Genomic DNA, 24442 nt, shown 5'->3' on the forward strand with positions numbered 1-24442 from the left:
TCTCATAACCTCTAACAGTGTATAAGATAATCATTCATGATTTTGCTACAGGAAAAAGGGGATAGTAAAAGTTGGATCAAACCTACAGGCCTAAAAAATCCAGCAGCAGGTAGGTTACTGTGGAGGGGTTTGTGTTCCAGTAGTCTATTGTTGTGGTGATCTCCAACCTGTTGTTGTACACCCGCAGCAAAATTATCACCAGTCTCCACTGCTTTTGCTTATTGTTGAAATGCCATAGATGGGCCACAGGGGCGCAGTAGTTAATGAGTTTGTCCTGCAATTGGAGGGTTGCTGATTTGATCCCACGCTCTGACCATCCCAATTTGGTGTCCTTGGGACAAGACACTTCAAGAATTGACTGCTGCCGGTTGTCAAAGGGTCCAGTGGTGCCAATGTCCTGTCAGTAGTGCCAGGACAGCTCTGGCTGCTAACACACAGCTCACCACTTCTTCTGGGTGAAGGTGTGATTGTAGTGTAAAGAGCTTTGGGGTTGATTGTCTAATTAAACCGTTATACAGGCACAAGCCGTTTATCATTTACAATTTGAAAGACAATCATCTTCCAAAAAGAATATCTGATGTAAAGATACAAGGAGCAGCTTGTTTCCAATGCTTCAGAAACTTTATTAGGCAAAGAGAAGAAGTTACAATTTACTCTGCAGAGGTAAGTTTTGCTAAAAGCCTTCTTTCTGTAACACTTGGCGTTTTCTCTTCGGCACATGGCCTAAGAGACTTTCAACCTGTTTTTTTTTAGCTTGTCGCTTCACACACTTAGCATTACAGCAATAGGAGAAAGATCAAGAAAAGTAAGAATGGTTGGATGCTTTTTTCAGGATGTATATTCATGACTTCCGGTCTTTATTTCCTGACGCAGACAAATGGGTATCGATGACTGCAGGGAAGGTCCGACCAGCATCTGCAAGCTGCATGTAGAGAAGAAAATGCATCAAGATTTCTGATTAAATCCCTCTGAGAAAGTCATTATTCAGAACGATGGTTGTGAGTTGGACATATTTAGCATGCGTAGCTTTAATACAGATAAACTACATCACAGGCCTATTTTCATTGAGTGTTCAATCAAAATACCTGAGTTGTTCATAGCAATGCAGTTATAACTGGTGGTGGTTCTCGGCATTCCTGGGCACCAGGAGTTATAGCTGAAGCGGGAGCCATCACTCCAAAACCACATACGCTCCTAGAAAAGAAAAATTAGAAGAAGAAGAATTCTTTATTGCGCTTTGTAATAGTACATTCCAACTGAATTAGTCTTTGTATTTAACCCATCGCTTAGGCAGCAGTGTGCTACTACACTGAGTGGCACCCAGAGAGCAATCTGCGGCTAAGGGTCTTGCTCGCAGACCCATGGTGGCACCCTGTGGGGATTGAACAGAGTTCTTGCAGCCTTCCTAGAATGCAAGAATGCTGCTCTGGCCACTAGGCCACAAAATTAAGGGTTTGGCCAACATTAAAAGCTGATCTGATTACAATGCTTAAATGTAGTTATCTATAAAACCAACATCAGTTTGCATAACTTTGGGTATAAAAAAGGAGCCTCAATACTGTTTTTCATACTTGTTGGTAGAAGTTGTTGTTATCCAGAAATCAAAATATTTTTCAGAATTTATAGCATTTGGGTGTTTGCAAATATTTAATCCTGCAGGAATGATTTCAGGTTTATAAAACTACTTTTAAATGGCCTCTAAGAAGTATTTCTGTAACAGAATTATAGATTTTATCGGTGGCTGTAAAATTGTTCACAAAATGACAGGGTACCTGTTCACCGTCGGAGCCTCCGATCCAGGTCAGCGGATAGTTGCGAGTCCTACCGTAGATAAAGTTTCTGAGCCATTCATGTTCAACAGAACTGTGGACAGACGCAAGGTTTCCACCCAGGCTCACACAGTAGTTCTAAAACCAGTAAGAGAAAAACATAAAAACAGCGATGATATATGTATAATTATATATATGAGATATATATGTATAAGTTTGTGTTTATTTAAGATGAACTGTTTAATAACGAACTGTGCATGAAGATCTTGGGTGAAACTGCCCATATTTACTCACATGAACCTTCCAAATACACTTTGAAGCCCGTCTTTCATTTTACAGTTTGGTAATTAATGGTTAATAATCAAACATCCTGTTATTATTATTTATTTTTAGCATAGGTTTAGATGTTTCTCATTATTTCTGGCGTTCAAATATTTGTTTGTTGTTGTAATATTTATCTGAACTTTTCTTCTTTGCTGTGTCAGCCAATCTATTGAATGGCAACAAATGATGGTGTTTTCAACCTCATTTTGATATTTTCTATCTCTTTTCAGCTCTCATCCAAACATTTCTTGTTTTATCTGCTGCTATGAATACATCAGAATATTTCATAGCAGCTATTTCAGTCCTCAGAAGTGTCAGGTTTGCTGTGTGAGGGAGAAGTCATTACCTCAGCCTGGGCCCAGTAGTAGCTGGCAGAAACATAGAGGAAACAGCGAGACCTGTAAAGCGTCCAACCACCGGGACAAGAAGTCGCTCTCTTAGCCACGCTCTTTCCTGGAGAAGATACAGAGAGGAGCATATGAAACATCAAAAATGTAATGTCTGTTTTGAGTGTGGAGATAGTTAAGAAGTGAAAGGCGGACTAACCTGATGCATCTGTATCATTTCCAGCTTCTCCTAAAAGTGGGGCTGCATTGATGTTATTAGAATCTGAGATTTAACATGTCTATATACTTATACTTTTTGACTAAAACACATCTGGTTTCAACTCACCTTCTGGAGCAGGTATCTCATCCACAGTTTCTAAAAGGGAAAGGAAAGATCACAAATTTTCATTCGCAGCCTGACAGAATCCTGTCATGACAAAAATGTATCTACTTTTTTTTTTTTTTTTTTTTTTTTTTGCGGCTCTAGTGGCTCGCTTATTCTGAAAGTAGGCTGACAGGCAGGGGGGTGGAAGAGGGGAAAGACATGCGGCAAAGGACCACGGGTCAGATCCGAACCCGGGTCAACCGCGTCGAGGACCAAGGCCCTCCATATATGGGTCGCGCTTCCTGCCGCGCCACAAGCGCGCCCTATCTACTTTTAAACTATCTGAAAAACTCCTTTTGGTGTGGCAAAGCTAATTTTTCTAAAACAGGCCAAAGTACCAGTGCGGTTACTTTGGTCATGTCGCTCACAAACCTGATTCCACAAAAGACACCGGCCTATTTGCATATCAGCTGTTAGTTGAGCTGCACAATATGTCAAGTTGCAATCATCATGGCCAACACTGATCTGTGCAATATCACAAGATACAAGGACCCCTTGATCACAATATTTGGTAGAATAATATATCTACTATATTTAGTCCTGATGATGTTCTGTATTAAAACTATATGCACGTTTGTCTGAACTTTATGCATATGATGTAGATTTAAATAAATGAAAAAAATCTCTTGTTAATTGTCACAAAAATGAATGTTACAATAATAATATCTAAAAAGAAAAAGACACCTCTTAGTGCGATTACACATTCTTAACAGTTGGTTTATCGTTACTGCAAAGAACCCATGTGAATACCTCTGGTATACAATTAGTTTGTCTCATTTTATTACAAATTATAAAACTAAACTCACGTTCTGGAACAGGTTCCTTAGTTCCGGATACATCTTGGGCGTCTGCAGGAGATGTAGGTTATCACAATGGCATTGTTTGCATAATTTGTAACATTTAAAGCAGGTGTACATTATGCTTAAAAATTCCTGCTTTTACATGGAAATCTACATTTACAGGAACAACATACCTGCAGTGCTGCTCAGAGCCAGCAAAGCACAAAGAAGGATCGGTAGGGTCAGCATCTTCATGGTGGAGATAATGTAGATCAAAGACAATGAAAACCTTAAGAAACAAAAACAAGAAACAACCTGGTAAGAATAAAGAATATAACGAGTCTTTACCAACCTCAAGGATTACCTTGTTTCCTTTACCTCAGCGCCTGACTCTGGAGATGCTGAACAAGTCAAAGAGCTGCTCTTATATACAGTTTCCATCAGCTGGCAAACCAGGAAATGTGAAACAGGCATGTCCGTAGAACACACATGCAGAAAAAACAAATGTATACGATGACCATATCAATACACCGCGGCATATTAGATTTCACATTTGTTGTGTCTGTATCTTATGACATTAACGTGGGTGTTGCCTTAGTTCAGTAATATGTGTTCATTCAGCTTCTGTCTTCCTCATCAGGTAACAAAGTTGCCAAATCGGTCTTTAAAACAAACATACACCTATCCTTTAAACTAAAATATAATCCATCCGTAACCAAATAGTCAACTTTTAATCCTAAAAGCTGATGACACAAAATAAGACGTTTTTGCCAACTTTTGTGAACCATACCTCAAATTGTGCTCTTAATATCCACATTTTGAGGTTAAATGGACCGCAGAATAAGTCCATGCACAGGGCTGTTTAAAAGTAACTTTTTCTGTCGGGTTACTGTCTGTCTTACCAGTAAATCAGATGTAAAAAAAGAACATAACTGGTTTGTGTGTTTTGTTCTTTTCAAACTCTTGTGTCTGATTCTACACTTCTGAATGTAATTAGCCTGTACTCTGACGATAGCGGGTTGTAAATCCTTCTGGTCTTTTAAGTTAAAGCTGTAATTAATTTGTGGTTGATGTAATTTCCAGATCCAATTGTCATACAGTAATTAGATCAAACAGAACATGCTACAGTTTGGCATCAAAGAAACGATGAATGCATGGAAAAGTACCTCTATGGATGTGATGCTGTGGACTGCTTGTCTTGCAACGACCTTTGGAACATCCTTAAAGGGCATCGCCTCGTAGATGTATCAACTTCAACTTTAGAATTAGGCAAAGGGCACTTTTGAGCTATATTTCGTGTGATTATAAAAGCTAACAATTTGGAGCACTGACAATTAATAATTAAGCAATTTTCATAAAATCATGTTAAGAAAAACGTTTAAAGATTTAATACTTAATTAGTTAATTTGTTCTTTGTGGATCAAGAGTTGACTAGTAAATAAAATGTACGTCAATATTATCTCCACATCTTATGGTGGCTATAGTGCATGTTGTGAAAGCTTTCCCCCCCATTACCCACTGCTGCTTTTTGTGTCCTTTTATTGTCTTAAAAATGTTGTTGTGCCCTGAAGCCACTCAAGATATAGAAAACACACAAAGACAAACTTGTTTCGATGCTTCAGAAATTTAATTTTGAAATAGAAAACAGGGTAAGGTTTAGTTGAGCTAAAAGCATTCTTTCCAGACTACATTCCATTTGCTCTTTGCCATGTGACCAAAGAGACATTCCACCTCCTGAATCTTGTCGCTTCACTCATTTCTCAGCGTTACAGCAGCGGGAGAGAATAAAAGAAAAGTAGAATTGATTAGACGTCTTGTTTGGGATGTTCCTTCAGCTCTGGTCTTAACCCCGTACACAGACAAACGGGTATCGGTATGTGCATGGGTAGTCTATCCCACATTTGCGAGCTGCAGGCACAGAAAACAAAGATAAGGATAAGGATTGCAACGTTCTTGGCAAGACATGTTTTTTTTTTAGCTAAACAGACAAATGTTGTAAATGTAAATATTTTCTCTGTTTATGATTAAATGTCTTGATGGTGTTTGTGTGTGTTTTCTGTGTTAGATTACATGAATAGTTCATCGCGAGGCAGTTAAGACTACGGCTGCTTGAAGGCCTTGATGAGCACCAGTTTCTGAAGAGGAAGCGAGAGCCATCACTCCAGAACCAGTTACGCTCCTGGAAAGTAAGAGGAGAAAGCAGAATAAAGAGTGAACGTATGAAATCTATAAACACTCAGTTCCTTCAACCTTCATTAGACAAGAAATGGATGAGGAAAGCTGATATTTGAAACTTTAAGCTTGCTGTTATTGAGTAAAAGTATCACTTTTACTCATCTATTTCCTATCAGACAGACAGACAGACAGACAGACATACTTTAATAATCCCAGAGGGAAATTACAGAATTTATACTGAAATTCTGGTAAATTTTCCTAAATAAAAGACAAGAAAACAAAAATAAAAACATTTCTGAAATGTCCCACACAAGTTTTGCAGAAGAATAACTAATTGTTTCTCAGACAATACCTGCTCTCCGTCGGAACCCGCCGATCCAAGTCATTTTAGATGAACAATCCTTGCTCTGAATGTAGCTTCTAAGCCAGTTGTATTCAGAGGAGCTCCGTACAGATGCAAGGTTTCCCCCCCGGGCCACACAGTAGCTCTAGAGAGGCAGTGAAAAACAAAGAAAAGAAACACAGAAACTATATTGACTATATATTGACTTACTTAATACTAAAACAAAACCAAGAAAAACTTAGGAGCAGCAAAAAGATCTAGAGGCCTACCAGCTGCTTTGACAATTTCTCTAAAATACAACATGCTGAGTCTTGGAGAGTGCATCTCTTCCGGTGTACGGGGAAGCCATTTAATCTCCCTAATTGTAGAATTACTATGAATTTCAGGTTTATGTTTACATGTTGCTGTTTGCAATTGTTTTCTGTACAGAGTTAAAAATGGCCAGACTTATTATATGTGAACCGATAGCATTAAATAGTTTGCCGTGTGATTGCAGGTGTTACCTCAGCTTGAGCCCAGGTGTAACTGGCTCCAACATAGTAGAAACAGCGAGATCCATATCTTGTCCAGCCACCGGGGCAAGATGTCGCTCTCTTAGCCACATGACTTTTTCCTGAAGGAAATACAAACAAGGATGTCATTCGTTAAAATCTCCACATGTGTTTAAAAGAAAGCTTTGCCATCTTTTCTTTGGTAAAGATCATTCTTGAAAAATAACATCCAGATATACATATTATCTACCTGATTTGTCAGCATCACTTTCAGTTTCTTCTTCTTCTGAAAGATTTACAGATTTCAAGGTTGTTAATATTTGTAACATTACTTTGTTATTGAATAGTTACTGTAACTATAATGAAGTGGATTTAATTACAACCAACCCTCTGGAGCTGATTTCTCCTCCTCAGATTCATCTTCTACAGCTAGAAAGAACATAAACATTATTTCACGATTTGATCTAGTGTATATTTTGAAAATAATGAGGGATTACCATATTACCAGATTTTCTAAACCCTCTTTAAGACGAACATTTCATTTTGACTTACCTTCTGGAGCGGTTTCCTCATCCTTGGATTCTACAAAAGATAAATTGAGTCAAATGAAATCTAGAAATACGCAAAAAAGACCTTAATCAGAAATTACTTCTAGTATAACAAAGTATAAGTCACCTCATAAATATGTGAATTAACACACATACATATGTATTTATATACATCTATACACCCAAATAAATATTAAAGCAATGAAAGCATGTCATTTCTTTATTTTTTAGAATAGGCTTACCTTCAGCAGCCTCCTCAGCATCCTTGGTAACAGTTCCCTTTGTGGTATCTGTGGAGGTTAAACGCATGGTTCTTGCAGGTATACTTTAAGAACCCAGCTCTTCTTTTTGATCAGAACAGCCAGTTTGGTTCATTCTGAGCATTGAAGGAATTTCAAACCAGGAATGTTTCAAACTGATCTCCTCTATTGCATTGAGCTTTCAATAGACATAATGGATTAATCACACCTGACCACACTGTAGGCCTCTGTGTTGTGACTGTGGGGGAGTGTTTGCCTACTGGTTAGAGCACTGTGCTTTGCTCCTGCAGCTTCTGAGTTCAACTCCCACAGACTGCCACTCTAGTTCCCTAAGCAAGACCCTTAACTCCGGACGCCGGACAGTGGCAGGATGCCGCACAGTGGCAGCCCACTGCTCCACCAGGGGGATGGGTTAAATGTAGTAGTGAATTTCTCCATTGTGAGATCAATAAAGTTAAATTATTAATATAAATGACTGGCCTTAAATTAAGGAGTATCACAAAATCTGCCATATTGAACTATTTCCTTGCCTTCTTGTGCTGCAGAACTACTGATGTTTCAAACATACATCATTAGTTCAAATAGACTTAATGTAGTTTTTTTAACCAGGAGATTGCTGGATTGGACGTTTTCATCAGCGGTTTATGATATTCAGGATCTCCATACTTCACATGTACAGACAAACTTACCCGCAGCCAAGCTCAGAGCCAGCAGGGCACAAAGCAGGAACGACAGAGTCAGCAGCTTCATGGTGGAGAAGATGCAGGTCAAATATTCACCTTAAAACAAAGATGATAAGGAAATCAATCAAACAATCAACCAACCAAACATTGTTAGTGTAATAAAAAATATTAAAGCTGTTTTTCCAAACCGCAGAGCAGATGTACCTTATTTCCTTTGGTTGAGATTCAGACTGTAGCCTTGGCTTTCCTGTCTGGAAGTGATGAACAAGTCCAAGACCTGATCTTATATACGATTTCTGCCCGGTTCCAGAACAGGAACTGGGTCCATGCATGTCAACATTTATCAAACACACATGACAAAGCAAACATATAAAATATCTCATGTTCATTCTAACTGGGGTATTGAGTTTCACCTGTCATGCCTGTATCTTAGAACACAAATCTGGGTGTAGTTTCAGTTTGGTGTTGTTTGTTTGGAAAGGAGGTAACAAGAACATTCATCCCTTCAGCCAAAACAGCTGTCTCACGTTTAGTTTAGTTGAAAACTAAGTTTCTGCCTTTCTTAATACTGTGCAATCTGAAGCTAGTAAAAACAAAAGATAAATTGTCAGTTGATCCAGCATCAGTTTTATAGCTTAGTTGCACATCTAGGCTGTTAAAATGGGCACCAGAATAAATTAAAGGCCAGGTTTAACTGATGAATATTGTCACTCTTTTCAGCAAGACAATTTCACAACCATCAGACCCCAGGAAATAAAAGGCAAAATGTCAGTCACAAAACATAATCTACATTGCTGATATAAAACTATATATGTGGATAGGGCTGGTCAGTAAATTAGCATGGTTTGAGCTGAAACCAAATGAAAGAGCAGCAAGATTTATTTTAGCTGAAAGCCAGCAACATTCTTCAGGTCACATGACACAAAACCATACCGTTTTGTCAGAGTAGAGCTGAAGGTAGATATCAGAGATACAAAGGCATCCTATAAAAGGAGGATGACTCACACCATGCATGGCATGGCATAAGTCAACTTAAAGACATTGACATCAACACAACCACCTGCCGTTTGTAAGGAATGGCAGGTTATCCCCCAGTATATTGTCCCACATGCCAATCATTGTGACGCACTCGCGTAACGCCAATGTACGTGCACGTCCCTTGTTGATTTCCGCTTGATGGTTGTGCACTTCTAGTGTTTATTTATTCGGTTAGCTTAAGTGTTAGCTCCGGTGTTAGCCATCTATGCTGCTCTCACTGTATACTTTGAACATGGCTGAGAGTTGCAAGAAGTAAACTGTATTCACGTTTATGAGAAGAGGTCGGCCTCAGTAGAAAGAAATAAGACCAGAGTGGATTTGGGAGAATTTTTCATATGATGAAAGGTGCGGAAGGTAGTGGGTAAGACGGTCTTGCACATGCAAAGTTATTCGAAAAGGGGCTTCTAGAAAACTTCTAGAAAATTTGCACTTTCACATGAAACTTACTGGGGACACATCAGCTGCTTCTGATCAAGTTTGTCTCTGCCTGTATCATCTGGTCAAGTTTGTCTCTGATATCAACACCCAGTCAAGTTTGTCTCTGCCTGTACCATCTGGTCAAGTTTGTATCTTCCTGTATCATCTGGTCAAGTTTGTCTCTGATATTAACACCCGGTCAAGTTTGTTTCTGCCTACATCATCTGGTCAAGTTTGTACCTTCTTGTATCATCTGGTCAAGTTTGTCTCTTCCTGTTATTATCTGGTCAAGTTTGTCTTTGATATCATCACCCTGTCAAGTTTGTCTCTGCCTGTATCATCTGGTCAAGTTTGTCTCTGCCTGTATCATCTGGTCAAGTTTGTCTCTTCCTGTATCATCTGGTCAAGTTTGTCTCTGCCTGCATCATCTGGTCAAGTTTGTCTCTAATATCACCACCTGGTCAAGCCTGACTCTGCGGTCTCCAGCCATTGCTGTCTCTTCTGCCACCATCTACATCTTTTATAAATAACTTTTACAAAACACTGTGTCCGGTTCCAAACTCTGGTTTGCAGAACACCCCACATTACATGTGGTTGCAAAAAAACAGCTTTAACAAAACAGCTTCTTCCAGCAGGCTGTCAATCTGATGAACTGTTAACAAAGTCCCCCGATTGATACAATGCTTATTTAAACCAATCCAACAATTTCTTTCGTTTCAAAAAAAAGATGTGTATATACACATTTACATTATAAAAAATATATTTATATATTTCTTCCCGTATGTTTGTGTCACATACTTGGCAATTAAAGTGGATCCTGGTTATTGTTATTAGCACGGTGCGACATGTATTGTATGTGTTTTGAGGACAACTGTTGTATGCACTTAATTAACATTTAAAATTAGCAAAGATCTGCCCTAGCAGCGTTTTGAGTGGAGTTGACTTTCTTGGTTTCTGTGATGTCGTGATGTTGCTTCCTAAAAAAAATCATCATGTGGATGTGCTTTTTAAACAAAAGGTACTGTTTACTTCACCCCAGATGTAATGTCTTGCCTAAAGCTAAAAGTGTATTGTAGCTAAATCAGATAAAAAAATGTTTGTTGATAAACTATTGAGGTGCATCGGGTGAATTGAAGAGACAAAACTAAAGCATATGTGACACCTCTAGAGGAACAAAGCTGGGCCCCACAGTGTTGCTGTGAAGGAAAAATACCAGTGAACTGACTGGTGTATTCTGATAAAGTGTTTTTAGGAACAAATGAACATAAAAGCATATATTTATAAAATGTTTAAGATAAAGTCAAACAATGAAAAATAATCACAAAATAAGTAAAATTTTAGATAAGACACAAGAGTCCCACATATATTTGTAACAATCATAGACAAGAGATTATCAGGGAATGAACTGGAACTTGGTAAGACAAAAGGAAACAAAAACTGTATAAAACCATATTTTTATGTTTTCTAAAGTTTGCAATGAGATGCAAGAGAAACAAACGTGAAGGAACACAAATTACTTTCATCAACATGGTTTTAGAATCCACTTATGTAAACTACATTAAACTGCTACATTAAAAGGATTAAAAGACTATTAATGCAGGCTTCCCAGAGAGAAGTACTTGCACTTAAATACACACATTGGCTCGCTGCACAGTGGAAACTCTACACTGTGTTTGCTCGCCTATCGCATTTGCCAGATGCATTACACCAAACTAAAAACATCTCCACCCAGACTGTTGGATTCCAAAGTTTATCTTAATTAACACTGTATGTCATCCATTAGGACATACGTTGCCACATTTATGAATATGAGGCAACTATTTGAAGTAAAAATACAGGGAAATGTGATATTATATTTTCTTTATAAATGGGTCCAATAATTTAGTAATTTAAGAGTTCGATTTTTCAGCCCTCGGTTGCCTTCATCCTCATGAGGTCTGCTAAAATTGTGAATTTGTACTTCTGCAAGGAGACAATTGCCATGAGTTTGTCTAATATCTATAAAAACAATTGTGAATATTTTCTCTCAGTATGGCACTGAAAATGCATTTACTTGTTAATTCTAGCTGGAAGTTAGTTAAAATTTCACTGAAGTATCTTTAACTGTGGTCAAATAATAAAACACCAACTGAGTTTATTAAAAATACATAATTAATTCCACATACAAATTCAATCTGAAAAACTCACACAGAAAGAAGAGACAATTAGAAGAATTTATTGATACAATATTTTAAGACTTTGGCGCTCAGACCTCGGCAGGAAACATTCACGCTGAATTATACTTCAATATGCATAAGCAGGTGTATGAGAATAGGAATGATCCCCCAGGCCTGAAACTGGTGGCTGAGTGGAGATAGAAGGAGTTTGTTCTGTCCATATGGTGATCTGTTTGAGCTAGATGTCCAATTTGATAAACACAGGTTTGCATGCTTGTGCCATGATGAGCAAGCTTGAAGCGACTGTGGAGAAGAAAAACTCCCCTTTGGGAAGAAACCTCTGGCAGAACCGGGCCCAACATGGCGGTCTTCTGCCGGACCGATTGATATATGACAGCAAATTCTGTAGAGTCCAGGAGGAATTACACTCTAATAGGAACAAGGTTGTAGGAGCACATAGGAAAGCCAGATGGAGCTGCTGATGGTGGAGAAGGGGATGGAGGTGGGTTGAATCCAGTCATCAGAGTCCAGATACGACATCGCACAGCGACTGCTTGCTTGCTGGGTAGAAGTTGAGCTGGATTTGAAGTTCTTTTAAGATGAATCCAGGACACCGATTGGCTTCTAGGAGGAGCAGTTCAAAGCTGATTGGCTTGCATCGGAGGCGAATGAGTCCCTGATTGATGGAGATAAGCAATGAGTTTCTTCAGTCTGAATTTCCGCATTTCGCTTTATATAAATGTTGCATTTTCCTACCCAAAATTTTACATGTACAAGCAGTTGTCTAAACCTGACCACAAGAAAACAATAGATTTTTTTTTTCTGCACCGGTTGAGACTCAGAGATTAATGTTGCTAGCTGAATACTCATCCATGTACCAAAGTATCTTTTTTCACCTTAGGCAGAAACAGCATATATATATATATATATATATATATATATATATATATATATATATATATATATATATATATATATAATTTTTGGTAGACTGCAACAAAGCTGGTCAAACCTAATTAACATACAGCCTTGGTTCTGCTGTTTTTGCCTTTGAGAGATATATAAATTATGTTAAATCTCAAAAAACAATAATAATAAACATTAAATGCAAAATGACAAACAAAGAATAAAATAAACCTAGTAGGTGACTCCTCCTTCTAAGTGTCCACCTGCCTATTTCTTAGAATAATTGTGCCGAAAAGCATCAGTTTTTCATCTCTAAAAAACAAACCATACGGATGTTGGAGGGTGGATTTATATTTTTGCCATACAATATTAACAGGTCAGATTTTTATCCACTCAGTGATGGAATACAGTAAAAAAAATTCTGCTATTTGCTCTGTCTTCTCTAAAGGTGATGCAATAATAAGATGGTGGCAACATTTTGAGTCAAGCATGAAACTCAGAATGTTTGTTCAGTGTCAAAAGCCTTATTAAAACTAGTGATGTTAGCCATTGCTTTAAGCACAGGTATTATTCACTTCTGTATCTAATTACTGATACCTGATTTTTTTGCTTAAATGACACATTATTTGCATGGGAAACATTTACTGTAAACTCTTTAATGACAGGATTAAACTTGTTCTACTGAATAAAACATTTTCTGAAGATAATTTGCATTTGCACAAATTTTGAAAAATAAACTGTAAAAACAAAACACACGTATATTTCCATAAAATTAACCCCACTTCTCTGAAGCATTCTGCATGTTAGTCAGTTTTAGATTTCACTGTCATGGTTTTGAGGAGGTGCTGCTGAGTTTTAATTCTACTGGAATTCAACTTAAAGAAATTGGTTTGGCTCTTTAAAAGGTCAATGAGGAAGTTCCTTTGTAAGTATTAAACCACAGTGAGATTCAAATCCTCCAAATAATCTAGGAAAAATGAGAAAACCTCTTGGAAAATCAACCAATCCTCAACATATATCTTTTTATTTCATCATGACTCAGGTGTTGATTAATCTTTGTACTTTGTGACTTTTTGCAAGGTGTGTGTCGGTTCAAACCATGAAACTGAATCAGGGAGTTGTCAGAGAGGACTTTGCTCTGCAAACTTCCTTCACTGTATCAGTTTCATGAAAAGTAAATATAAACTTCAGGGTAATTTTGAAAGATTTCTTACTAGATAGCTTTATACAGCATGTTTATTTAAAACTGCAATTATGTATTATGTGGTCGAAAATATCCTTGTTGAGCAATGAGTGGTTCACAAACAAACCCAACTTACTTTTCTAACTTTTTGACAGAGATGATAGGCAAGTCAAGGCAAGGCAAATGTATTTGTATAGCACATTTTAGTAGAAGGACATTGCAAAGTGCTTTACATGATTTAAACATAGGAAAAGAAAAACAGGATAAAAGCAAGTTGGAATAAAATGTAGAAAAATTTAAACAAAATAAAACATGGGAGAATGGAAACTAAGAGTAAATATTAAAAAGAGTCTGTTCTGGTTCTGCAGAGTAAGCTGGAGCTAGAAGACCTTAGTGATCTGGATGGTTGATACACTGATAACAAGTCTGTAATGTATTTAGGTGCTAAGCCATTCAGGGATTTATAGACTAACAGAAGTATTTTAAAGTCTATTCTCTGAGATACAGGGAGCCAGTGTAAGGACATCAGAACTGGGGTGATGTGCTCTTCTTTCTTAGTTTTAGTGAGGACGCGGGCAGCAGCGTTCTGGATCAGCTGCAGCTGTCTGATCCACTTTTTAGGCAGACCTGTGAAAACACCGTTGCAGTAATCAGTTCTACTAAAGATAAACACATGGATTAATTTTTTCCAGATCCTGCTGAGACATTAGTCCTTTAATCCTGGCAATAGGGCAATAATTAGTCCAACAGTTTAATTCAGAATGCAGAAATCCCAACAGGTAAGAATTGGGTGATACATAAAAGAGCAAAAACCCAGAAACTACAGATTTGATGGGCAGAGTTTAAAACGGGTAAATTTCCTGATAACACAGTTACCTTGTTGCAAGGCCTTCTGTAGCCCCCACTGTTTGCACCATGCTTACACAACCACCTACCTCACTTTGTGTAGATGCACACTATGCACTAGGTCACTATGACCCCCAGGTAATGTGACCTGGGAGGCGAGGGGGGGAGGGGGCACTGCATCCATGTTGTCGTCAGAGGATCAGACCAAGGCAAGGGGCCAACAATGTCCTCTATTCACCTGAGGAGCACCCTAGCTGTCCCTCTTAAAGATAGGGGACGTCTTTTGAGATCATTTGTGTGGATATTTTATGTGTTGATCATTACTAAAAGTTCCAGTACTTTTGGGTTCCTTTGTGTTTTGTTCACATATTCATGTTCACATATTCATCTTGTTTTGTGTGTGATCACACGGATAAAACATTATCCATGTGATCAAAAGGGTGGAGTGTTAATGGAGTATTATTCTGAAGTCACTATGGCCTCACGCCACTCAGACATGGGAGGCTTGGAGACATGATGGCTGTGTATGAGATCCACTGTTTGGTGATTGCAAGGCCAAATGCTGCGTAGCTACTGTGCGAGATGTTGATTGTCAAGGATAGACTGTCTCTGTTGTGTCTCATGCCAAGGACACTGTGCAGTATTAGGGAGAGCCGAAAGCGAGGAGGGGCAGAGACAGGGCAGACCCAGACTGCAGCGGGACCGTGTGGTGCGATTACTTCGATCTATGTGATCTCTGCTCTGTTTGCCAATAAAAGTGCTGGAACTTCATCACTCTGCTGTCTCCTTGTTCAGTAACTCTGGAAAGTCAGTTGTTATTGTTTAGAATTCCAACCACACAGGAGGGCAGGATTCTTAAAAGAAGACTTAAAAAAACTATTTAACCAAAAGAAATCATTAAACACACAAGCAGGCTTCAGATTTCTTTTTCTGTTAGACCATCTATTGGTACAGTCTTCTTCTCAACCAATCCCACCTTGAAACATGTGACATTTTGGCCAAATTTCTAAATGACATTGTTCAATCATGATCGCTGGATGGGTCAGTGAATCATTTGACCTGTTGCTTCTAACAATGAACTGAAACTACTGAGCCAAACTTAAAAATAATGTAGGGTGGGAGGTAAAAAATTTTCAAGAAACCTCTCCGGAAGCACACATTGAAATCATTTCTGCATCTCTTTTTTTTTAGCACATTAGGGGAACTAAGCACTATCCTTCACGTGAAGGAGATAAGACTATAAACACTTGTGCAGCATCATTCTTGCAGAGAAAAAGGTTGATTTGTATCTCTGAGGTTGTTGTGTCACTTCTGTTCTATTTTCTAAGTTCTTTTTTTCTATTTGCTGGTGGGTGTGTTTAAAACCATTTCTTTTATGGTACATCCCATAATATCAATGCTCCAAACTCTCCCTATTTGATCTGCTTCAGTTTGCTTACTGTTCCACAGAGAACGCTATCTTCTCTAAACTCCACCTGAGCCTGAAGCACATGGAGGAGAACAAAACCCACATCTGAATGCTTTTTACGGTTTCCTTTACATCCCCCAGCACCTGGCGAGCAAACTGGCCCTCCTTTGAATCAACAGCCCCCCTGTGTAACTGGCTGCTGGATCTCCTCACAGAGAGACCTCACTCTGTCTGGGTTGGAAAGAACACCTCCAGTGTCATCTCCCTCGGTAGCAGGTCCGCTCAGGGCTTTGTACTGAGCCAATTGCTCTTCACCCTGATGACCCAGGACTGCTGTGCGATGTTCAGTACGAACCACATCATTAAGTATGCAAACGACGCCCTAAACAAGAAAAAACACCCGAAAGTCCCAAAACAACCCATACAAGTTTGCTATTTGTCTAATGTAAATAGTGTTGTACTTTCCCTTTTAATTTGCAGCAACACTAAAAATGAAAAATAAATGGACTGAATCTATATAGCGCTTTTCCAATTCATACTGATCACTGAAAGTGCTTTACTTTAGTGACATTGACTCAATTGCACTCACTAACATGCACACACTTATCTACTGATATGCAGATTGGTAGGCAACTTGAGGTTAAGTGCCAGGGGAACATCGACATGTGACAGGGGGAGGCTGGAATCAAACCTGCAACCTTGCCAGACGACTACTGTACCCACTGAGCCACAGTTTGTCATTTATTTTTCATGGTTTGGTGTTGGTGGTTCAGTTTGTTACACTATTGGACAATAATAACAAAAAAAGCCGTGAAGCTTCCATGGATGACACGTCTATTCAATTCAGTTCAGTTTTATTTGTCTAGCGGCAATTCACAACACGTCATCTCAAGGCACTTTACAAAGTCAAATTCAATCAAACCCTCCAGGTTGGTCAGAAAGTTTCCTCTCAAACGAAACCCAACAGGTTGCATCAAGTCTCTCCAAGCAGCATTCACTCCTCCTGGAGAAGCATAGAGCCACAGTGGACAGTCGTCTACTTTGTTAATGACTTTGCAGCAATCCCTCATACTGAGCATGCATGAAGCGACAGTGGAGAGGAAAACTCCCTTTTAACAGAGAGGAAAACCTCCAGCAGAACCAGAACCAGGCTCAGTGTGAATGCTCATCTGCCTCGACCCACTGGGGCTTAGAGAAGACAGAGCAGAGACACAGAAAGCACAGAAGCTCACATTGACCCAGGAGTACTTTCTATGTTAGATGGTAATAGTGGATGATCTGTCTTCCCTGGATTATGTCACAGCTAACAGAACGTCAGACCAGGTGTACCTACTATGAAGAAAAAAATGAAGTTAAAAGCTGAAATAACAACAAGCAATGCAGATTGTAGAACAGTAGAATTCAGTAGAGTGAGAAAAATAGATCCTGATGTCCTCCAGCAGCCTAAGCCTATAGCAGCATAACTATAGAGGTAGCTCAGGATAACATGAGCCACTCTAACTATAAGCTTTGTCAAACAGGAAAGTTTTAAGATTAGTCTTAAAAGTAGACAGGGTGTCTGCCTCACAGACCAAAACTGGGAGTTGGTTCCACAGGAGAGGAGCCTGATAGCTAAAGGATCTGCCTCCCATTCTACTTTTAGAGACTCTAGGAACCACCAGCAGACCTGCAGTCTGAGAGCGAAGTGCTCTGTTAGGAACATACGGGGTAATCAGAGCTCTGATATATGATGGAGCTTGATTATTAAGGGCTTTATACGTGAGAAGGAGATTTTTAAACTCTTTTCGTGATTTAACAGGAAGCCAGTGAAGGGAAGCTAAAATAGGAGAAATATGATACCCTCTTGTTGATTTTCATCAGAAGTGTCGCTGCAGCATTTTGGATCAGCTGAAGACTTTGAACTGCGTTTTGTGGACTTCCTAACAGTAAAGAATTACAATAGTCCAGCCTTGAAGTAACAAATGCATGGACTAGATTTTCAGCATTGCTCCGGGGGGGAGTGGTGGCCTAGTGGTTAGAGCATTGAGCTCTAACCACTAGGCCACCACTTTGACCCTAAATCAGATCCATACTCAATGTTTTTCTTCAAAGCAGCGTCAAAATTATTGATCATGTCACATTTAATTTGAGTGTCTGTTACTTCACACAACAAAACCAGATGTTAAAAATGGACTAAACAAGTAAGGTGAATTTTGTCACTGCTTCTTTCCTAAAAATGGACACTAAGGTTCTGCTCCCACTGCAGGCAAATGTGGCCAAGATCTGATTTTTTGGGGCTTCAAGTGACCAAGTCAGACTTTTAAGAACTAGTGTAAACACTGAGATCTGGTCTATATGTGAGTCAGATTTGTGAAACTTCCATATGGGGTCCAGGCCCAGTCTGGCATCTGATCTGAATTGACTCCAGAGAGAACAACCAACACAGATTTGATGTGACGTTGACATCACTTTGCATCAACATTTGTCACAACTTTATGCTGGGGGGATGAGATTGCAGTTAGCAAGACAGATGGCAGCTGTGACAGTACTGCACAGTGGAGGAAAGAGTAAGATTAAACCTTATTCATTATGTAGCAAAACCTCTACTCAAGTCAAATTTAAAGACTTGTATAGGAACCCTTTGGATGAGGCCCGTAGAGAGCCTGGCCGTGCAAACTCTGTCTACAATCCTACATGCGGACTTTGTAATGCCAAAGATTACGATATGCAAACCAATTACACAAAACAATAAGCAAACACAAGCATGCAAAGCTAAAAACATTTGTTTCACTGAGTCAAAAGAAGATACCATAAAACATTTGATAGTTAACCAGTCCCGATAAAATTTTGTTCTTCGCCGTTACATGACATCCATGCCAAGTTCCTTCGTACTGCAGTTCTCAGAGCCATGACAAGGGGAAAAGATAAGGCATTCATCTGGGGTTGTGATCAGTGATGATGCATTTTTAGGTTAAAAATGTTAAATTCTGAGCTATTTTTTGCTTCAATTCCCTTTTTTATGGTCAGTTCCTCATTTTGTGAGAGATTGTAATTTGACAACAAGCTGTATTTATACCCCCTGTGATCCCAGTTTGAAGGCTAGAAGTGCTGGCTGGTACAGAGCAAGGGATCAATCTGCATCAGGTTTGCTACAACCTTTCTGTTCATCATCTCTACTGGTTCTACTGGGACTGTGATTATTGCTAATACATTGCTTTTTTTTACTTTAGGGTGTAAATCTGCATAATTTCCACCATGAAGATATTGACTCTAGCGTTTCTATTCTTGGCCTTGATGGCTCTGAGCCAAGCTGCCGGTGAGTTTGTCTTTAAATATGGATTCTAACTATAATGTTTTTCGTTTCTCTCAACATCAGAACAAGCTTATGGTACAGCCTAAACTACCTCTGATACAGAGAAAGAAGGAATCCCCTCAGCTGTACATTTGTTATGAAAGTTTAATTGTTGAGCTGACATTAAATCGTGGCATTAAGTTAAAACGATAGTTACTGACAATTAATGTTTCAGAGTATTTGGTTTAATATATTAATTATATCTTAAGGTTCTCCAGTTGCTGTGGCTGAAAGTGAGACTAAAGAAATTCCTGCAGAAGGTGAGCTCAACGTTTCTCCATATTGGTTTAATGGGCAAAAGCTCCTAAAATGAAATCCTGTGTGAAATACGATTGAATACTTTCTAATTTAGGCTTTCATGGAATATCAAATGTGTGAATATGTTAAGCTTTAGACAAACTTTTTTATTTTAGGATTTAAGTATTTCAGCTTTATCAATTACTCAGTTATTTTGTTGGCAGCCCGAGGAAAGGAGAAAGAGTCTAATTGATTTTGGCCACACAGAAAGTTGTACAATGCTGGACTCTCTCCATAAAAAGAGTTTCGTCCATTGCATGAATGCAATGGAAGTCTCAATAAAATATCATAAAATAAATAAATGAATGCTATCACATCACACAAACTAATCAGTATATGTCAAATATCAATTCAAACACAGCTGATAACAAGTAAATGACTATTGTAGCTTTAAACACAATTAACCACAAAGGGCTGATTCTAGCAAGTAGTATATTTCAGTGTAATGTATTAGTTATATTTAGTTAGAAAATCTTTTGGTTTTCCAGCTGCCAATGATCAACCTGAGACTTTTCCAGAAGGTTAGCTCCTGTTTCCCGTATTTCTGATTGTGGAAACAAAATTGGAAATTGTTTTCTAACATGGCATTCTGCGGGATCACATAAGTGTGTGATATGTTCTTTTGTTGAAAAACCATTGACTTAAAATAATTGCATTACTAAAAGTGTTGGACAAGCTGTTCCCATTCAAGGAGCCTGTTTATATTCAATGATAAATCCTGCAGGTTCTCCCGATGAAAACGACGAAGCTGAGAACGAGGAAACCGTTTCAGAAGGTCAGTTCATGTTTTCCCACTTTTGTAATCTTGTTTTCATTTAACGACTTCCACTGTAATCAAGTGAGAGGGATGAATTACTTTGTAAATCCAGGTTTCCTAAATATTTCTACTGTAAAAAAACAAACATCTCACTTACAGAGATAAAAACAAGAATTTTCCAATTGAAAACTTTAGAAGCGCCAATAATTAAATCAAAACCTTTAGACAAACCACACATGTTTGCTGGTGTCTATTGTTCTGGACAAAAGGGATAAAATAAAATAGGTTTGTTAGAGGAAAAGTTTAAAAAGGACTAAAATATATGTTGAAGCCACTTACTAACAAGATATGGACGTATGAAATGTTATCATTTTATCCCCCTTCTTATTCTAAATTCAAAGTGAATGGGACCTCCAGCCTCCAGTAGGCGTCGGCATTTATTAAACTATATTTGAAAAAACAAAAAGTATTTTGCAAAAAGAACAACTTAAATCACTTTGTGGGAGTTCAAAGTACACTCAAAAAGCTTTCTAAATAATAAAAAATAGAAGGAACAGGCAAACAAAACCTCTTTATGTTTTGTATTTACAATGATTTGCAAATCCTTATTTTACAGAAATCACATTACTTATTTTAAGTGTTGAGTTCATTGTTGTGATTGTTAAGATTAAATGTTTCAACTACATTTAGGAAAGTTTTGATTTCTCTGTTACCAGTGCGTGCTGCACACCTTCTTTTAACTTGACCTAAAACTCTGTTAAATGAAAAACAGGAAAAAAAAACACAAGAAAAACGACATTATTTTTCTTCTTGGGATGCATTACCAACCAGCATCATCTTGTCATCTTTATCTGTTGATTTAGAAATTTGTTTTGCACCGTTATAAGGATTTCAGTGTCAAGCAAATATAATAAATGATACAATTTTAGGTGATTTTAGACTTCCACATGAGCAATCGTTAGCTCAAAAACTGAGGAAAGAATAACGTGTAAAGTGTAAATAAGCGGCTCTGTATGCTTGTCAGTAAACTCTGACCTGGTCAAGAGGTCTGGATGTTGTCCCGATGGCTGGCATAAGCACAAACGCCGCTGCTTCCGCTTCATCCCAAAAACCATGAAATGGACTGAAGCTGAGGTTTGAATGTCATCATACACACCCTTCCCTTGCACACGCTGTTAAATGATGTTCTGCTTTACCGCAACTCTCTGTTTGACTCCACCGCAGAAAAACTGTGTGTCCTTGGGGGCGAACCTTGCGTCTATCCACAACATTGACGAGTACGAGTTTGTCCAAAAGTTGATAAAGGGTAAAGAAGCATGGATCGGAGGCGCTGATGCGGAGGAGGTATGTTTAACAGAACAGTCGGATGTTTTGAGAAACACTGAATAATATCTACAGAACATTCATTTTATGTTTTTTGTATAGCCTGGTACTTGGTTGTGGAGTGATGGAAGTGCTTTCCACTACACCAACTGGTGCAAGGGAGAGCCCAATAACGGACTCTCCCAGTACTGTTTGCAGATGAACTATAGCAGTAAGTTAACGTCTGAAACTTCTGAATGTTTTACTGACAGAGAGCTAGATGTTGCTGAATTTTTCAAGTCTTCTTGGTAACTCACAGGGAAACCCTGGTGTTTTAGGAAAGGGTTTCAAGCGTTGGTGACACGCAAATAAGGATTAATTAGGCACCACCTTTATTGTGAAACAAAAAGTAATTACAACATCTTTTCTTTCATAAAATGTGTCAGACTTTGGATTTTTCAGCCTCCTCGATCCATTTTTGGTTACTTAAGATTCTGATTCTGTGCAAGCCTCCTAATATCTAAACCATAGGGTGCTAGACAGGTGACTTTGTATGTAGGTCCTAATGCTTTTGTCTGTCTGTTGTGACGACATGCTGGTTTCTAATATGTTATTTAAGGATTGTTGGGCCACAGCTCTTTGCTCTCATTGCCAATCGGTACAATATGTGTCGTTTTCATCCAATAAGACTGATTCATGTTGGTCTGTTTATCAAAGTCCCCGGCACCCCCGAGATGTGAAGGCATGAACGTTCTGCTAGCATTACAATGCCAACGGAAGAGTCAGATAGCAGATATGACACGACGGAAGAGAATGGTGCAGCAGAAGAAGATTTTGTAATTTATTTACAAAATAATTTCAAGAGGCTTTCACTGAAGGGACAGATGCAGTTAAAGAAACTTCACGACCGACCAGACGTGAAAATTCAGCAGCAGACAAGTCACTGTGGATTAATTCCTCTTTGAACAGAGATTGTTGTTGTAATCCTCGGCCTATAGTCCTGTCCGACCCCCAGTTGCAGAGCTCTGATTCACCATATTGTTATTGTTTCTAGATGCCAAGTGCTGGGATAATTTGGGTTGTCAAAAACACCGTCCTTTCGTCTGTGCCATGAAAGTCTGAGGGATGACGTCAGCGCCACAACCAACGGAGGATGTGCGTCCATGTTTTTTTTTTCAACTTCATCTTATGAGCCCTAACCCTCTGAGATAACCCAAAGGCTCTTTCTACCTTTTCAAAGCTTTGCTCATTACTCTCTCTGCAACGCTAACCAAAGGAATAGAGCGACAACTAAGAAACAGCAGCTGGATTTCCTCTCTTTAAAAATAAACCTTTGAAGCATCAAAATGAAATGGTCTGTGTTTCAATTACTATGCTTTATTTAGTTAGTTTATATATATATATATATATATATATATATATATATATATATATATATATATATATATATATCCAACAAAGACTGATGATCCTGCAGCTCCTTTTAAGCGCCAGTCAGCCTGATCAAGAGATTTGCTCCCTCCAGGTGTGCAGGATCTAGAGCTGACGGGACTCTCCAGCAGAGATCTTCTCTGAAACAGGAACTCACTCATACCAAACACACCAGAATCCTAACAAGGCCTCTGTAATACAGTGGGGTGGGTTGCCTATTGGGCTTTTTTTTTTATTGATCGGGTCACTGGTTCCTCTCATAAGACCTAGCAACACTGCAACAGACATCCAAATCCAACCTCCGTGTGGCTCAAGAACAGCATGGAGATGAGACATGGAATGAATTTAAATCGTCAAACTGCTGCATCCAGACCTAATATCTATGGAGGACCAAGTCTTCCATATTTAAAAATAAATATAGAAATAAATAAATGCTTAATAAATAAATATGCATACAATTATGTGCCACCAAAAATACAATAAACAAATAAATGTAGTTAGAAATTAAATTATACAGTGAGACATAAATGTATATATCTCTTTTAATTAGCTACTTTATTTATTAATTACTTATTTTTTAAGTATTTATTTATGTGCATGTTATAATATTTTTGTCTGTTTTATTCTTTCTTTGTATTTTTTTGCCCCATTTATTTCTCCAATGCTATTTATTTCTGTCTGTCCTTTTTACATTTCTGTATGCATTTCTGCCTCATTATGCAAATAAGGCGGGGCTGTGTCTTAAGGGCTCAACTTCTGCCCATTGGTTGGTTAGCATTTTACTGCATCGGTCGAATCTACATGGCTTTTCCCTGCACTAAAGCATTGTTTTGTAAAGTCAAACTCAGCAGGCAGACGTTCATTGTCCGACCTCTTAATGGAAGCTGCTAATAGATTAGAACACTGTATGTTTGGGATCTGAAATGTTTTCAGTGGTTTCAGATTCGGCTTTCCAGATTAATAACTCATCGGCGGATGATTTATTCTACAAAACAGACACCTCTCCGCAACCACAGCAAGGCAGACAGTGAGCTACAACCGTAGTTTCCTCAAAACGAGTCTTAGTTCGTGGGCCAGAATCTGTAGGACGTCTTCTTAAGAAGTCTCGTATGAACTGTCAGACGGCAACTTTCTTGCACCGGGATAAGTGGCTACACATAGCAGTGATCTCAAAACACCAATGTTCCCACGTTTTCACTTGCACATTAATAAGTTATAGCCGATAAAAAATCTAAACTGTTGCACTCCAGTCCAAGAGGTCACGTGATTTGATTTTTGCTGCTCAGT

The 24442-nt window shown here is 38.5% G+C and overlaps 2 protein-coding genes and 1 long non-coding RNA gene across 4 annotated transcripts; 1 reads left to right on the forward strand and 2 right to left on the reverse strand.

The window, feature by feature from the left end:
• Positions 1 to 655: 655 nt before the first annotated feature.
• Positions 656 to 3962, reverse strand: LOC105925019 (type-2 ice-structuring protein). Its single transcript, XM_036129746.1, has 9 exons — positions 3948 to 3962; positions 3778 to 3872; positions 3611 to 3652; positions 2766 to 2795; positions 2640 to 2681; positions 2440 to 2546; positions 1773 to 1907; positions 1086 to 1194; positions 656 to 922 (listed from the first exon to the last, which is right to left on the reverse strand). The coding sequence occupies exons 2-9, from the start codon at positions 3836 to 3838 to the stop codon at positions 858 to 860; spliced, it is 591 nt and encodes a 196-aa protein (XP_035985639.1). The 5' UTR covers positions 3839 to 3872; positions 3948 to 3962; the 3' UTR covers positions 656 to 857.
• Positions 3963 to 5208: 1246 nt separating this feature from the next.
• On the reverse strand, positions 5209 to 6127 carry LOC118559059. Its single transcript, XR_004928620.1, has 3 exons — positions 6111 to 6127; positions 5654 to 5762; positions 5209 to 5491 (listed from the first exon to the last, which is right to left on the reverse strand). It is a non-coding gene; the product is annotated as an uncharacterized LOC118559059 (long non-coding RNA).
• A 12927-nt stretch (positions 6128 to 19054) lies between these two features.
• Positions 19055 to 23071, forward strand: LOC110368223 (type-2 ice-structuring protein-like). Of its 2 annotated transcripts, XM_036129753.1 has the most exons (8): positions 19055 to 19160; positions 19247 to 19332; positions 19578 to 19628; positions 20390 to 20440; positions 21447 to 21556; positions 21647 to 21766; positions 21848 to 21956; positions 22779 to 23071. In XM_036129753.1, the coding sequence occupies exons 2-8, from the start codon at positions 19272 to 19274 to the stop codon at positions 22844 to 22846; spliced, it is 570 nt and encodes a 189-aa protein (XP_035985646.1). In that variant the 5' UTR covers positions 19055 to 19160; positions 19247 to 19271; the 3' UTR covers positions 22847 to 23071. The 2 variants fall into 2 exon arrangements, with proteins under 2 accessions (XP_035985646.1, XP_035985647.1); XM_036129754.1 differs by lacking the exon at positions 20390 to 20440.
• Positions 23072 to 24442: the final 1371 nt, after the last annotated feature.

The sequence above is a fragment of the Fundulus heteroclitus genome, unplaced genomic scaffold, assembly GCF_011125445.2.
Source record: "Fundulus heteroclitus isolate FHET01 unplaced genomic scaffold, MU-UCD_Fhet_4.1 scaffold_211, whole genome shotgun sequence".
Taxonomy (NCBI): Eukaryota; Metazoa; Chordata; class Actinopteri; order Cyprinodontiformes; family Fundulidae; genus Fundulus; species Fundulus heteroclitus.